This window comes from Hippocampus guttulatus, chromosome 5, assembly GCF_054856545.1.
Source record: "Hippocampus guttulatus isolate MCC_2025c chromosome 5, RoL_Hgut_1.0, whole genome shotgun sequence".
Classification (NCBI taxonomy): Eukaryota; Metazoa; Chordata; class Actinopteri; order Syngnathiformes; family Syngnathidae; genus Hippocampus; species Hippocampus guttulatus.
The window spans coordinates 3,003,555-3,020,021 of NC_141265.1; the positions used below are offsets into that span (position 1 = coordinate 3,003,555).

Here is a 16,467-nt window from a genome sequence, read left to right on the forward strand (position 1 = left end):
GCCCTGTGAATTGTCATACTGGTACCAGTAATCATTTGTAAAATGTAAACTGCAGTTAATAGTGTGGTTTATTATTGAATTATGTTTCTTCTTAGTTTAATTCAAAAAGCTTTTTGTCCACTCATTTGTTAAGATAGGACACCTTCCTGACACTTATTTCACATTAAGAATGAAATCAGAACACATTGTCGTGCAACCATCAGAAAGCAAAATGTGTGTAGCTCTCATCGATTTTTTTTCTGACAGAAACTTCAGCGATCTCAAATAATTACAGTCATTGCTGATCATGTGGCCAGACTTGCGTATGCTGAAAGTCCATTGTGCTTGACATCATTTTTCTTGGCAGTTAAGTTGAACTTAAAGTTTCTATCGAAAGATGCCAGAAACAGTGCACGTCACAATACAGTATTTTTAATGTCATAAATATTTCAGTTAAGCAACAAGTGAGGCATTTTGACACATTTTCCAAATCGGCCTGCTCATGCTGAAGTTATTCATCATTTCTCATCCAGCACAGTATTTGAAAAAACAAAGACTTGAACTGTCCACCCTGCTTAATAAACCCATAAGAACATCAAGACATTTGGTTGTTTCTTTTTTTTTTTTTTTTGTCCTGGTAAACATCCCTATGTGAGTGTGTTTCACTGACCGCTTTGGGAGGCCATGGTCAAAAGAACTGGTTCTGAGGGATCGGAGATGCAGTACAATACAACACATAATACAGCCAAACTATTGAAAAAATACAAGAGTAACTTTACAATGTCATGTAAATAGCCTCTACTGTATGTTGAATACATCTCTGTACTTCTGAGGGGCATCTCGGCCTGGCCTCACGCTGTATGCACAGGCTGACACAACAGTATGATCCAACATTTACACAGTATTGCGATAATAGTACACCGTATACATCAAAGGAAGTAATACGACACATGAAAGCTAATATTTTTCATGATGTAATTACAAGTTCAATAAATGTATGAAAAACCCACTGGTTCAAAAGTGTTTTTGGTTTTTAAAGTGTCAGGGATAAGCTGGACAATCTCGCTGCGAGCAGGCGTCAAGCATCCACTTCATAAGGTCGTCTCGCCGCTCATGTCTCGTGGCCGTCGGTGGTCCATGTCCGAGTCGTCATCCGACTCCATCTCGATCTTGACCTGTGGGACGGGGCAGGCCATCCCTCGTCCCATTGGCAATGCTGGAGATGACGGGCAGGAGATCTTCAGGTGGAGGGTAATGCTGAGGAAGGGCAAGCGCCAGTTACAGTTTCTCACACACTGAAAAACATGACGAGTTTGAGGAGAGAGGCCAAGGGAGAAAAAACAAGTTTGTTCCTGAGATGCCAGAGAGAAACTACAGCAGCTCATGATGGAATCTAGGGGTAAAAAAAAAAGACAAATGACCGGGAAAGGCAAGTGCCTCGACTGCAAACAACAGTCACTATGGTGTAGTAGGCTATTTCAGGTAAGTAGGTCAAAATTTATAGTTCAATTCCAAATTACTCTCTCTCTTGTGACAAAGACCTCGATTTCGAAATACACTGTATGTACACTTTGTAGCTTAAATAAGTGACTTTATCGTTCATTTGTCGGTCTCTTGTCATATAGTCACCATAACTAGCAATGTATGGTGATTTATGACTGAGATACTGTATCTGTACATGCGTCTTATATCAATTAATCAATTTTATATCAAAATTGTATTCATCTTCTTTCCAAACCATGCCTCTTTCAAAGCAATGCAGACTTGTTCGTCCATTTCTCAAGGAATTAAAAAAAAAAAAAAAGAGGCATAAAGGGTGATATGTATTTGTAGGGGGGGAAAAAAAACACATCTATCAACCGTATTTGACTGTAGGTGAGGTAAAATCAGCTCATGGATTTGCCCAAGAGTTCTGGAACAAGGGTGAAAAAAGAAACAACCAAAGTAATCATGATTCTTGATTCATTCTTGATGAGTCTAGAAATGAAACATCTCGGAATGCATTTTCTAAACATGACATTTGTCTTTTAGACTTCAGACGTTCGTTAATCACGTCTGTTCTTACTATCCATTTGTTAGATGATCCTAAACATAGAAAGATAAACAGCTTACAGACAGAGCAAATATACAGCACGCATTTTAATTATTTCCACAGGCCCTGTCGCTTCAAAGGTTATGTACATCCAGGGTAAATACAATGTATACAACACGAATCCCAGGGCACATACTGTGAAACATTCAGTACACAGCACAGGAAGAAACAGAAGCAAAAATTAGACAGCAGGTAGGAATACAAGGATCTGCATTGCCTTAAAGTGCATGGAGAGGACACTGCGTGGGATTACAACAGCACACCACACTATGAGGACAATGTTGTACGACCAATTGTTTTCCATAGAATCTCTCCAATTGTCTATTATTTATTTACAGCTCATCCAATAACAATACACCAAATGATCCAGGGGGAAGCAAAAGACTTGGGTCATTGCAGGCCTTCTAATACCGACTAGTGTTATAAGACAATTGGAAGCAACAAAATAAAAAGCAAGACATTGACAAAAAACTTTATATTATTATTATTATTATTATTATTATTATGCCAGCACAAAGCCATTGTTTTCAGATATTATTACAATATATTTTTTCAAAATCAAAATCCAGATCTAAATCTAAATCCAGCCTCCGTGTTGGATGTCATCAGACAGTGGCGGTGCACCTCATGAATTGGGCAGTAATGCCCAAGTGATGGTATTCAGTCCTGCAAATAGTTTGCAGACGGATGTGCCCACTTTTGGATCATAAATCAAAAATGTTTCCTACACCTTGAAACTTTTTCAATCTAAAATAAAAAATATACTGTATGTGAGGTGCAGAGGAAGGCGAGTTCATTTCTTGCACCTCAAGGACAAGAAGATGAATGTCAGTAAAATCTATTTTTATGATCAGAAAACTTGGTTTCGCCCTCAAAGTAGCAGACCGACAAGTGGCTGCCATCTTTGAGGAATAAAGACGTACCTGGGGTTGAATCCCTGGAAAAAAACGTCCTCGGTATTGAATGAGTCAATATTTCAATTCAAAGGTGAGCTTTTTTATGATTCACCACTGATACGTCGATATTTTCGATACATATGGAACATATTGTATGTTATACTTCCCCCCCAATGCAATCTATTTGAACCAGATGGAAAATTACCCAATATGCAGAGTACAGTACATCGGGAAAAAAAAGTTGCCAAATAGGAGGAAGCAACATTTCAAATCTTTTAAGTCGTGTCTGTGATGCTGTGTTCTGTATGAATGGGATTGATAAAATGTAAAGGGCTGTGGAGTTTCACACTTCCCACACAGGTCCTCTGCTTTGCCGTGTTTGAAAGCAGTGTCGCTGTCTGAAGCGTCTTATAAATCACACCACACGCCGGGTCTGGTGCTGCGCATCTAATTGGATGAAAGTGCACACAGTTGCGGCAGTACGGTGTAAAAGGCAAAGGGTATCTTACTGTCAAACCTGAAGTTCGCTTTTGGCTCTGGTTTGGAAATTTTGCAGGATCTCAATGCGAAAGAGGCTGTTGATCATCTGAATCTATTCTGAATGCAATTTTATGAATTTTAGTTCTTACTCGTTAGAATCTTTTATTGGTTTAAGATATTAATTATGGTTAACCTACAACATTGCGTTTCTGCTTAATAAAGGTTTTTAAGATAGTTTGGACTTGAAACGTACATATTTCATTTTTTTTTACTGCAGAAAAATGAGCTTCTAAATTTGACCAAATCAAGAGGTCGACCAGTATCCCGGATTGGATTGTTTAGACCAGGGGTGCCCATTACGTTGATCGCGATCGACTGGTAGATCGCGGACTGGTCCCAAGTCGATCGCGAGGGGTGTAAAGGAGGGAAAAAAAAAAAGTATCCTAATCATCCTATCAGTCTCATTTTCACAAAAATAAAATAAAATAAAGCAGGGAAATCTTTAACCTAAGTTGTTAGCGCTCAGCAGTCTGCAATTGCAGCTTGTGATCAGAGCTATTGCGCGATATCTTTTATCGTGATCATTATTCTCATTCAGAGTTTGTTTCGTGTACAATTCACCGAGGGCACAGGCAAAGAATAGGAATCTAGAAGGCTGAGGGAAGCACTTTAAAACGGTAAGTGTCAGCTACGATAGTTAACAGGCTGCAAAAGTGCATCGCATGCCTCCGTTTCAGGCTGTTTCTCATCCTGGCGTGCGTCTGCATGTGCGGTTGGTTGATCGAAAAGTAGATCTTTGCTCCAAAAGGTTTGGGCACCCCTGGTTTAGACAGAACCACAGAGGTTCCACTCTATGTCAATGCTTTGATCACCACAACTTGGATTTCTGTTAGTATTTCCACTATACGAGTGTGCCACTAAAAGCACTCACGAAAATCACAAATTATGTATGTGTGTGTGTGTGGGGGGGGGGGGATGTTAAAGAGCATGGTGTGTGGCAGAGGGCTGGCAGTACGCTCCCCACTCAGACTGTACAACATCAGGATAGACCAGATCTTTGTAGGGGATGTGCAGTTTGAGGACACAGTACCTGCGATCCAAGTCTGAATCTGAACTTGGTGAATGGTTGATGTAAGGGCTGTACTTATCCTGTAAATCAATAATACAGGCACAGACAAGAAAAGCAAGATCAGTCGTGGCCTGCAGGGGGCAGCAAAAGCTCATATTTCTCACCTCCTCCTCACTGACTTCCAATTTGGGCCTTTTCTTGTCTTTCCCTCCCTTCTTGTCATCATCTTTCTTCTTCTTCTCTTTCTCTGGCAGGAGGTCATCCAGCCAAGCCAGGTCATGCTGGGAGAAGACCATGTCCAGCATTTTGCGAACGACCATCAGACCGAGGATCTGAAGTTCAACGCAACAAGGTGCGCGCACACACACACACACACATTTTCTCACCAACATTTGTCTCATGGGCAGGTTATGGTCTTCATATGATGTAGTTGGATGGCATTTGAAGATGGCATAAACATGAATCACATGTATACTTAATATAAATAGCTCGCGGGAGCCATGAATCTGAGGACTTCTGGAGCATACGCAGGACATTTAATCTCATAACAATCGTGTGCAATAGAGTTTTAAAAAATTATTATTACATACCATAACTGGAAAGATGATAGCTAAAAAGGTAGATTTGAGTATCCAGAGTACAGCCAGGCATATGATCTGAATCAAGGTGAACAGGTGGACCCTTCTCAGCGGAACATGACGCAGGTAGGAGAGGTCAGGTTGATGCTTGGATGGCATCATGTACAATTTAATCCTGTCCCAGAACTGTGGATGGGGGATAAAACCAGGTCGTGTCAATTTCAAACACCCGGTCAAATTATTGCAGGAGTTATCTTGGGTCACTTGTTATACAGGTCCCGACGGAATGCATTATAACAGCATGAATTATTTAAGCGTGTGGCAGAGGGGTGAAGAAGTTCATTGAATGCAGAACCTATAAAATGAATGAGCAATCACTGAAAATTTGGAGGGTTCGCTGATGTGTCACAGCTCTGACTGCCTGTGCATGATAAGCGTCAGCCCGGAAGATATTGAAAAGCCTCAGCTTTAAATCCTCTGGCATAATCTAATTAAAAAAAAATGTTTTTTTAAAATTTAGTTTGGAATGGTACTCTCAAAAGGCTAATTGTACAGCCCTGCACACTATCACATTAAGAGATCTCGATGAAACTATTGACAGCAGGAACATGAGATGGTCATGGTAAATGGGCTGTCATTTGTAGAGCACTTTTATATCTCGGGTATTCAAAGCGCTTCACATTATTACTTTATCCACCTACTGATGACGGAGCATCAGGAGGAACTGGGGCTTCCCTATCTTGCTCAAGGGCACTTTGACATAGTCGCAACGGCTGGGGATCGAACCGCCAACCTGTGCTGGGGAAACGACCTCTCTACCACTGAGCCGTGCCGCCCCAGCGGGGTCAAAATATTTGAAACCGTCCTCAGTGTGATGCGGTGCACTGCAAACTTGTGTATTTATTGTCTTACTGAACTAATACACTCTTGACAGTGTGAATCCAAAGCTAACATTCTTATATATGTAGGAAAGACTACTGCATTTTAAAAAAAACGTATCAGATCGCTTTTTGAAATGTAAACAAAATTTAAATTGCATAATAACAATGTTACGCTTAGTTCCTTTCAATGAGCATCTGCCTGCTGGTTGGTTTGTTCAGCAGCTTGCAATTGTTTGCTTTCTGCTCTGCACTTAAAAGAAAGGAAATCAGAATGACTGCGAATACCTGGATTCCGCTGAGGGAAGCTACTCCCATGTAGAGGAAGACGCCGTACAACACCGGCATTGGGATGTACTGAAAAGAGGAATCGCAAAGAATTCATTCAACATAAGCAGTTGATGATTAACCACCCACAGTGTGTCATGAGGAATAAAATAAAAGCTACTACCCAGTAGGGCATAAGTCTCGAGCCACCATTAGTTCAGTTGTTTTACTGATCCTTTTTCCGAGCAGTCATTTGGATATAATTTAACCATGTCCAGTAGAGAGAGAGACGTTATGCACGAACCAAAGGAGAATAACAACATGCAATTTCTTTTCATTATTTGAGGCGGGAAAACCATACACCCCACCAGAATCATGAAACAGGGAGTGGGCATCTAAACTAAGGAACAAATGGTCAAAACAAACACAAATACAGTACTCTGTGACGACAACAAGAACACTGAACTGCAAAGACGAATGCATTCCAATCACATATCACATATGAATATACATCCATTCATCCGTGACGAGGGCAGAAAATTTCAATAAAACCAGGAGACGGAATGTTTCTTGAGCGCAGGGGCATCGCGACACGTCTTGAATGCACAGAGAAAGTTGCGGTGCTCAAGAAATCAGACATCATAATTCAAGGACCAGTTTGCCAATCATGTTCACCTTCTGAAGAACCGTTGATAACCTTCTGAACTATTAATGAAGATGGAGAAGATTAGATGAGTGGTGGTTTTTGTTTTGTTTTGTTGTATTTTTCATACTTGAAACCCTTTTTATGTACGACTTGATGTGGCCTAGACACACCCAGACTCTAGCGGCCACATAAGTTGAATTAGAGACCAGCCTACATTGGCTGTGATGACATAATTGCCTGGGCGGGGGGGGGGGGGGGGGGGGGGGGGGTGCAGAGGACGGAGGGTCCTCGAGCAGGTGGTTTGTTCAAAGCATTGTCTAAAAGCACAAGCACCTTATTGCCAGTGTTCTTACCTTTAGCACTGGAGCAAGGAAGATGGAGACCCCAGTGAGAACAAACACCAGAATGCCAGTCACTCGTTGTTCTCTGAAAATTCCAAATCATTGGCAAATACATCTAAAACATAAAAATAACTTACCAAAGGATTAGACTCCACAGGTAAAAACACAGACACCTATACTGGACATGCAAATTGCTTTTGACTGTCGCTGACCTGACTCCGAGGAATTGGGGCTGCTCTCCGGGAGCGCTGGATTCACTTTCCATCCTCAGAGAGTCGATGTGGGCGATAGAGATGACGGTGGCAGCTACATACCAGGGCAGACCCAAGAAGGAGCAAGTGGCCATCAGGACCCCCACCCAGAAGAGATCCAAATGGTAGCCACAGCCTTTCTGCCGAGACAACAGGCACAGGATCTTCATTAGCAGCATGCTGTTGCTTTTCATATATTTGCATCATTGCTTTTTATGTACTGAAACTAGATGAGACAAAGGTCCGTGTGAAGTCTCCGTTGTGAAAAGGAGAACATTTGGCTTGTTTAAATTGTTTATGAATGAACCTAAGGATCAAAGACTTACTCGAATAATTGGACCATAAAGTGCAAAAGTTACTTAGCAAACCAATTCGCGATCCCCTATTACAGGTCAAGTAAACTGTTACCAAGCCTTATGGAGAGAGTTTCGAAAATTTAGAAAACATTTTTAGAATGACACCAAACATCAATGCCTGAAAATGTATAAAGGTTAAAAACTGATTTGGCATTTAGAGTAATTACACACGATGTATAAATGGCCATACACAGATAGCTCTGTATCCAAGGCAGGAATGAAATCTGAAATGCAACATGATGACATTTTGTCTCAACGACCTCAATCATCTTGTGTCAGACTGCATTCAAAATCAAACGTCTGTTGGGGATTCCACATATCGAAGGCGAGTAAATGCTGTAAATGTGGCACCATATTATGAACATCACCTGTGGCATTAGAAGTAATGACAAACCTTCAGTCGTTTTTAATTATTTATAGTAATCTGTCACTTTTTTACTTGAAATATTGTAAAATATTTAGATTCTTGATTAAAAAAAAATCTGTTTTCAATCTACTGTACTTAAGATATTTTGCATGTATAAGAGAAGCTCAGGAGTTGAATTGGATATAGGAAGAGAAGTATGCTATCAGAAGTAGACCTACCTACCTTCAGTTTGTTTTCCTTGCGGTTGACAATGACGGCACTGATTTGTTGGTCCATGAAGATGAGGATGGTGACAAGAAGAGCAGGGACAAAACTGCCCAAGTAAACCCACCAGGGGTTCTTCCCAAACGGCAACACCAGCCAGCCACGATCAGGCCGAGTTGGCTAGTTAGAGACAAGAAGACCTTTCATTCCCACATTCAAATCTCAAACATGTCGTTAAATACTCCACAATCCAGTCAGGAGATTTATTTATGTCATGATTCCGTTTCTGTTAGTATCCAGCAGGTGGGAGAGCAGGAACTTTCTATTCACCTACGCAACTATCACTCATCATAATCACCGGACTACTTAAAGATTGTCATTCTTATCATTCAGAGTCGTACATATAATTCGCCATTGTTCAAGTTGCAGTTTTTTTTTTTTAGATGTTCCATATTTTTGCGCCGTAGTTCGATTGCCTCGCTTTTGTACTTTTCATGTAAGTAAAATTCTCAGATTTTTACGATTATTCTCAGTTTGTGTTAGACACGTTTTGGTCCTCTTGTTCTTTTGTGCCAGGCTATTTTCATGTATCTTCTTACCTTTTGCAAGCGCTTTTTGTTTTTCTCGTTTTTGACCTGGTTATTTGGACCCGCGTCGTTATTTGAACCTTGTCCGTCATGTGATTTCTTTTTTTGCAAATAAACCTTTTTGGTGCCAAGATTTTATCCTTTTCTGTGTTTGCGGGATCCACTCCAATCCAGATCATTCTGGATCGTTACAATTGAATTTATATCTAAAATAATTATTTTCTTTTGTTATGCCAATATTTAGATGTTGAAACTGCTTGCTCATTCTGTACCGGACTTTATTTTTTGCGCGGATGGCCATTTTCATCATGGATTCAAATGAATACAATCAAAGGATTCCCATGTAGCTATTCAATACGTTGGTGTATTACTGGGATTTATTTTGCTGATAACATCCTCTCAATTTGTTTCAGCCATCCAACCATGGCAGAATTCTATGAAAGCTTCTGGTGCATTCATACCTACAAGCAAACAACAGCATGCGTGCAATCCCGTGAAGCAACAAGTGGTGAAAGGAGCGTCTTTAAAAGCAACCTATCGCTGGAATCATGTTGAGTGTATGTGACTTTTGTCTTTATCCTTGCAGCTATTTTTGGCATGATGTGCCAGATTTTTACAGGAAGCTGTTAAGAGGACAGATGAAACTTTCTTAATACCTGCATCATTACAGTGAGGATCAAACCATTTAATTTCCCACCCGATGCAAATGATGGAAAGCTCATGCACAAAATCAGATCCAAATGTTCTGAAAAGGGCAATTTTGACCGACTCAAGGATGCGTTAACAAATGAGGCAGGAAAACAATGGGGTGGGGGTGTGGAAAGGAAAATGGAAGAGAAGAAATATAGGCGATACCTTGAATTCTGTTGGTACAATTAACTTGGGAGTTTTAAGGCCCATCAGCATGTCAAGGCCCACAAACGTCATGATTGACATGAAGATAGAAAAGTCACTGATCAGTTTCCTAAGCTGGACAAAACAACAGCAACAAAAAAAAACAACAGTATGACAACAGACAATTGAACACATATGACAAGGTCAGACCGAAAACATGGAAAATAAGGTTAGTCGTTGACATGTCAACAGGCAACTCCGAACGCAGTTGGTGTTAAACAAGTCCAGGATAAAGAATATCTATTTGTTAGATGTGACTGTTTGCAGTGTATTGGCAAAGTTGTCCAGTCTGTTTTGATTTCCACTCGGGTATCACGATGGTGCATTATCATACGTAATCACAGTGTTTCTGCACTTTGGATGGCAACAAACCTTTGGAATTTTGGAACTCGCCCTCTGCAAATGATTAAAAGAAGGTCTCCAATTGATTGTACATGATAGTAAGTCGTATACTAAATATATTGCCGCTGTCCAATAACATTTATTGCAGTTTCTGTAACAGTGTATTATACTGGAGCGGTTTCATCATGAGGAGGCAGGTGCACAATTGTCATTGACAGTTATGGAAATAATTGGAAGTCAGTGATTGACTCGAAAGGTTGTACAAAAAAAATATTGAATACAAGTTGGGTTGGTTAACAAGAGACATTGTACAACTACTGAAGAGTTGCTTGGTCACCTTAGTGGGAAAGTAGCGGCTGAACTTGAACTTCTTGAGCGTGACAGTCATGGAGTATGTTCCAAAGAAGAGGATGAAGGACATAAGCGCCAGATCTGGGACATACTTGCAGGAATTCCCCACCAAAGACCCCCCGTACTTCAAACACTCCTTCTTACTCAGCTGGCTCCAGTCCAGAGCTGTCACATTCAACTGCGGGGTGGTTGGGTGGCAGTGGTGCAGAGATAAAGACAGGGTGGTGGGGGGGGGGAAAAAGGAAGGTGCTTGAATTAAAATGTTTTTTGTTTTTTTTCCCTTCCCAAATAAACAACAACACGCAAGACATAGGGAGTGTGAGTATTATGGGATCGGTGGTGATAAAGGAAAGAAAGTAACAGGACAGCAAAACAACCTCCAATCACAAGGAAAGATCAGGAAAAACGGCACACCCGTCACTGGGGCTCTACTTTCAACCTAAAATGAATGGCTGCGAAATAAAGTATTCAATGAAAACTCAGAAAATAAGCACTTACCCCAGAGACACTAGAGCTGTTATCTGGCATTGGAACTAAACCATTGAAGATCATTGCAGCCACTGTTTGTGAGTTGGAGATGACACGTTGAAGCCGAGGGTTTAATGAGACATAAAGAGTAGACGAGGAGGGGAACAGAAGGGAATAGAAAATAAATGTACAAGGTCATAATCAGAATACAGCAGAACGCAGCCTGCGGGGGTCATGCCGTCCAATAAAAAAGGGGGGGCTTACTTGGAAGAGAGGGCAGCCAAATTGTATAAGCATGCCAAAAACAAACAAGAGACAAGTCAGTTACAAAAATCGATGTTTGTAAAAACATGTTTTACGGTCCATCTGTGTTTCATCAATACGGGTGTCTGAAAAGTTCCAGGGCTGGTGTCACAAACTACGAATAAATTACAAAAACCACAAAAAGAGTTTTCCTCTTCAAAGGGAGCCAGAAAATCAGCCAACACGTCTGCAACGATACTGCGCGTTTGCTTCACTCAATGCGTGAGAAGAGATCAAAGTTGTGGCAGGACAACTCACAACTGCCTCACCATGCCGACTGGAGCAACCTCCCGACTCACCCGACCTGGCTCGGAGTGACATTTTTCGCTTTCCTAAGCTCAAGGGGATCTTCAAGGGGACCCATTTGACAGCCGTTTTGATATCAAGCTGGCCATGACACCCGAGCTACGAAGGATCGTGGAAGAATCCTCCAAGGATTCCATGAAGGTGTGGCAGAGAATGCTGGGAAAGCGCTAGATTGACTCCAGGGGGCTTACTTCAAAAGGGAAAACTTGCAGTTTGAAATATAAATATATCCTAAATGACACCAGTCCTGGGACTTCTCTGATACTCATTGTCATTATACATCTCGCAAAGTTACACATTAAGAAATATGATTCCACGAATGCAGCTGTTTCTATAGCGCTGCATTCTGTGCCCAAGGGAGCACGGTAAATGGCGCTACAGGTGCTGCAACGGATTGGGTCCGGCCACTTCGATGCTGCAAAGTGCAATAGGTATTTTCTTGGGCCCCTGCCAGCCATGACCTTTTCAAATCAATACCACTTTTTCTCCCTTCGGGCTTGCCCGAATGTTTTTATTTGTTTGTTTGTTTTGAAAATCAACCTTGAACGCAATTATGTACGATGAACTATGAATTCTGTATGAAAATCCAACAAAAGCATGTGCGCTTATTTAAAATGGCATTAGCTGTCACTGACTGGCAGTAATGTCAAAAAGATCAACGTGTTACAAGTCATATTTTTGGGAGAGTGCACATGCACACGCACACACACTGCAAGTCATGCTCCATGTGCCAACTTTTATGACGAGCGTACTCGTCCCTGAAAGAAGGGATAAACTCACTCGGGTCTGGCGCCAAGCACTCGCACTTGTAAGCGGTGACATAGTCTGGCTTGAAGTTGGTGTTGATGGGGTAGTATTTGAAGGAGCCCACCATCTTCTTGATGGCATCAGAGATGAAGATGAAGGAAATGAGGCTGGAGAAGCCCTCTTCAGTGAAACGTGTCATGTACTTGATAATGTAACTGGCATCGGTTGCCACCAGGATGAAACACTGCAAGCATGAGTGGATGCCTATCCACAGGCGCAGCTCCATGTAATCAATGTTGTTATTCCTTTAGGAAGCAGAAATCAGGGAAGCGTGTTGAGTGAATGGATGAAAGCAGTCAAGCTCCACCAAGTCAAATGCTAAAGCCCCTCAAGGCCAACTCCACCTCGTTACCACCTAAGAAAAGATATCCCAAACAGTTGTCTGAAAACCCCTTCGTAATGGACATTGGGCGAAAGTTTCTGACCTTAAATTTGATGATGAGCTGAATGTATAGCAAAGATGTTTGTTTTTTATCCGACATTGTGAATCACCGCAGTGAAATGGATGCCTTCTTGTGCTTATTAAAAGTGCCATACATTGAATTTGGTTTGTTGCTTTGGTTGTGTTCATGTTTGTAAGCAGATCGCCTCCTTCCTGTCTACGTTGTTTATTATCCTTCAATGTCAACCTTATTCGCTTCAAAAATCACAATCATTATCCGCAATTTTTATTGTCTGGCGCTTGTCCTCATTCGGGTCTCAGGTGAGCTGTAGCCTGTCCCAGCTGACTCTCCGTGAAAGGCCGTACAACAAGGCCAGGTGATGAAATTAAGTTACATTTTACTCACTTATTGAACGGTCGATCGCCCCCTTTCTCGTCTTGCACTCTCAGTATTTCACTCAACATGGTACAGAAAACAAATTAGAATGCTGCTCGTGTCTGCTCCTATGAAATTGTGAACTCCCCTGTACCGTCCCGATCCCGTGATTAAATACCCTCATTCAGTGTCAGTCGTTGGGGAAAAAGGCTCACTTGCTGAATTCAAACAGGAGCTTTTCAAAGATGAGGATGGGTCCAGTTGAGCTGAGAATGATGAGAGGCTGACCCCCGAGGAGACAGAACACAGAGCCGGCCAGAGCTGTACCGAGAAAACTTTCCATAACACCCTGTTGAGGACAAGAGGGACAGACAGATAACATTGTCGGAGGAGGATGACTATGTGTGAGCTAAAATACGAAAAGAGTAAACAGGAAACGCAGGATGAAGAGAAAACAATTACTCTCTGGTCACGATAGCGATACAATCAATTGGTTTGTAGCTGTTTTTTGTCTCGTGTATCTGGTATTGCATGTACAGTTAAGGCCAAAATGATTCTGGTGATATTTTAAATGTAAGTTAATTTGTCTCGAGATAATGGATATCTTTAATAATAAATGTAAATCCAAATATATATTCGGAAGTTGTTGTTTTTTTTTTTTTAATAATGCAAATGATTGTGTTTCCTCAATATTGTCCGATATGAGGAGAAATAACCATGATGAAAATAAATAAAAACCACAAAAACTGAATTCTGCAAATACTCAAAATGTACCAAAGATATCAATACATTTGATTTTATTCTAAAATATGTAAAGAGCAAAAAATGGTACAAACTTGAACCAATTCATGAATGTACGGTACACGCATCTTCAAGGAAACAAAAAGACATCATCAAAAAGAACATTTAAATGTAAAGTACAGCAAAACAAGATATGAGGATGTACCGTATGTGGTATTTTACCTGGTAGTTTTCTGTTGCATCTCCCAGAAGGCCACCAAAGGTGATGGCATTCGTGATGCAGCCCAAATAGATGAAGAGCACAGCTGAAATGGACTGGATGTGGAAACCCTCGTAGAAATCACTGGGTAGCCAAGGCAATTTGCGCTTTATGTCCAGGTACAATCCTCCACAGAAGCTATTACATAAACCAGACACCGTTAGTCAAGCAGGTGGTGAATTGTGCAGTAATCCATCCTTCCATCATTCTCTTCCTCTTTACATCCGTGCACAACAGTGACAACACAATGTAAGGCTGAAAGAGATGTCTATGGATCAAAATTCAAACTTTGCAAAGATAATATCATCCATTTTTATTCATTCACCTCAAAATGAAACCACATCCAATTTTCATGAATAGACAAATAAAGGATTTACTTGGAAACTGGTTGTTTACGTTCACACCTTATGAGTGGGCAGGCAAAGACTCAGCTATTTGTTCCCATCATATATCCATTATCTGAACTGTTTATCCTCACGGGGGTGCCAATCTGAGCTGACTTCGGGCGGTAGGTGGGGGACACCCTGAACTGGTTGCCAACCAATCGCAGGGCACACAAAGACACCAAGACTCACAATCCCACCAAGGCACAATTTAATGTGACATAAATATACCATGCGTGGAATGGGGGACAAAACCGGAGTACCCGGAGAAAATCCACACAGAAAGGCCGGGGCCGGATTAGCACCCGCAACCTCTGCACTGTGAGGCAGACATGCGAAGCAGTCGACCACCGTGGGGCCCCCATAATATATAAGAGGTCATTTTATGACACAACTCAGTGGTGCAGAATGCAGATCAAAAATACACATTAGCATTTTTATTTGCCGCTTCCAGCTGGCTTGTTTGTTAGAAATGATTTAAGTTGGCAGCGTGTGAGCAGTCCCACTGGCATGGTCATTGCCTGAGCGCTCAGCCTAGGTGTTTTATTAACAAATAAACCTCCAACAGATGCATTATAATCTATAAAATAAGTCTGTGATTATTCTTTCTAAATCATTTTGAACAACTTACCCGTGATTTACTAGCTGATTTAGAAAGAGTAATATGTACAATTAGGAGAACAGAGGTTGTATCAGGATGTTAGTTGCTCCGTGTACCGCACTCTGTATGCAGCGATGGCTGTTTGAAAGTGCTCTATCAATACAGTTGAGTTGAGTTGAGATGTGTGACGTTGACATTTTGGGTAGTTTCAAACTGATTTTTATCAAAGGTAATGCAAATGAGTGTTGTTTGCATTTACTAACTGAATGGATGAATAGTCTGATTGGCCACTCCTAAAGTTCACGTCCAACATTGGCCCCTGTTTCAAAATTTCTGTACTGGTACTGTCAGTATTGTTGCAGTGCGGAGGAGGGCAGTTTGACACCACTCCAAACTACAACCACAATACTTCATTTATGATCAAGTTAATAACTCTCTGGCAATCAAAATCAGGCAATATTATCTTTGTAATGAGAGATTTTAGATTGTGTCTGTCCGATCCCTTTTTATGGTTTGGGTTTCATGAATGAATTTGGGATTTGAAGCCAATGTTTCGTTTTCGTTTGTTCCAGGCAAGTCTCAAATCATACATACGCCGTCAAAAGTTGAGGCGAAGCTGGCCTGACAGAAAATTAAAAGAAACATCTTTGCACGCTGAGGTAATTGCATGTTTGTTCGTGCGTGTGTGTGGAAGGAGGGGGGGGGGGGGGAGATTGTAATTAGACACAAATCATGAATAAATATGACACCTTGGGCAACCCCCAAAATAAGATGAATGACCAGTCACATTTCCATCCCCTAAAAATAATGATTTGGGAACACACCGTCCAGTGAAGGCCAGTTCCTCTCCCAGTTCATGCTGTGCTGGCATTTCCTCATCCTCAACGCGGCCTCCTCCTCCACCCGCTGCACCATTCATCTGTCCCAATTCATTTAAGGAGAACACCGACTTCCTAAAGAAGAGAGTCAGAACAAGATCCATGATGAGTTGATCCATGAAAATGTTTGGATTAAACACACAGCAGTAGTTCAAACTCCGACCTTTTGTCTGCGGAGGGAACTTTCTTGGGTGGCTCAATACGGATTTTTGGATCCCATTCCCCTGGCGGAAGCACAATCACCTCATCCAAAAATTCGTCTATGCCCGCAATGAGGTCCTCACGATCTCTGGCTTTGTAAGCTACGTCGCTGAAGAGCTATGATAATAGGACAGAGAGCGATTTTAGCATTTCACTTGGCACATGCAGTGGTGATAAGTACATA

General features: G+C 41.3%; 1 protein-coding gene across 9 annotated transcripts in view; it reads right to left on the reverse strand.

Annotated features, from left to right (window-relative positions):
* Positions 1-395: 395 nt before the first annotated feature.
* Positions 396-16,467, reverse strand: part of slc4a5a (solute carrier family 4 member 5a) — a 45,134-nt gene continuing 29,062 nt past the window's right edge. For 5 of the 9 annotated variants that reach the window (XM_086110930.1, XM_086110928.1, XM_086110931.1 and 2 more), the window contains 16 exons: positions 16,246-16,400; positions 16,029-16,157; positions 14,184-14,358; positions 13,436-13,569; positions 12,436-12,707; positions 11,077-11,138; positions 10,565-10,756; positions 9,847-9,960; positions 8,423-8,584; positions 7,439-7,617; positions 7,239-7,311; positions 6,261-6,329; positions 5,107-5,280; positions 4,681-4,848; positions 4,538-4,596; positions 396-1,236 (listed from right to left, as the gene is read on the reverse strand). In XM_086110930.1, coding sequence (XP_085967056.1) covers positions 1,071-1,236; positions 4,538-4,596; positions 4,681-4,848; positions 5,107-5,280; positions 6,261-6,329; positions 7,239-7,311; positions 7,439-7,617; positions 8,423-8,584; positions 9,847-9,960; positions 10,565-10,756; positions 11,077-11,138; positions 12,436-12,707; positions 13,436-13,569; positions 14,184-14,358; positions 16,029-16,157; positions 16,246-16,400 — 2,283 coding nt within the window. In that variant the 3' untranslated portion in view covers positions 396-1,070. The remainder of the gene's footprint in view (positions 1,237-4,537; positions 4,597-4,680; positions 4,849-5,106; positions 5,281-6,260; positions 6,330-7,238; positions 7,312-7,438; positions 7,618-8,422; positions 8,585-9,846; positions 9,961-10,564; positions 10,757-11,076; positions 11,139-12,435; positions 12,708-13,435; positions 13,570-14,183; positions 14,359-16,028; positions 16,158-16,245; positions 16,401-16,467) is intronic. The other 4 variants (XM_086110933.1, XM_086110935.1, XM_086110932.1 and 1 more) reach the window with 3 other exon arrangements.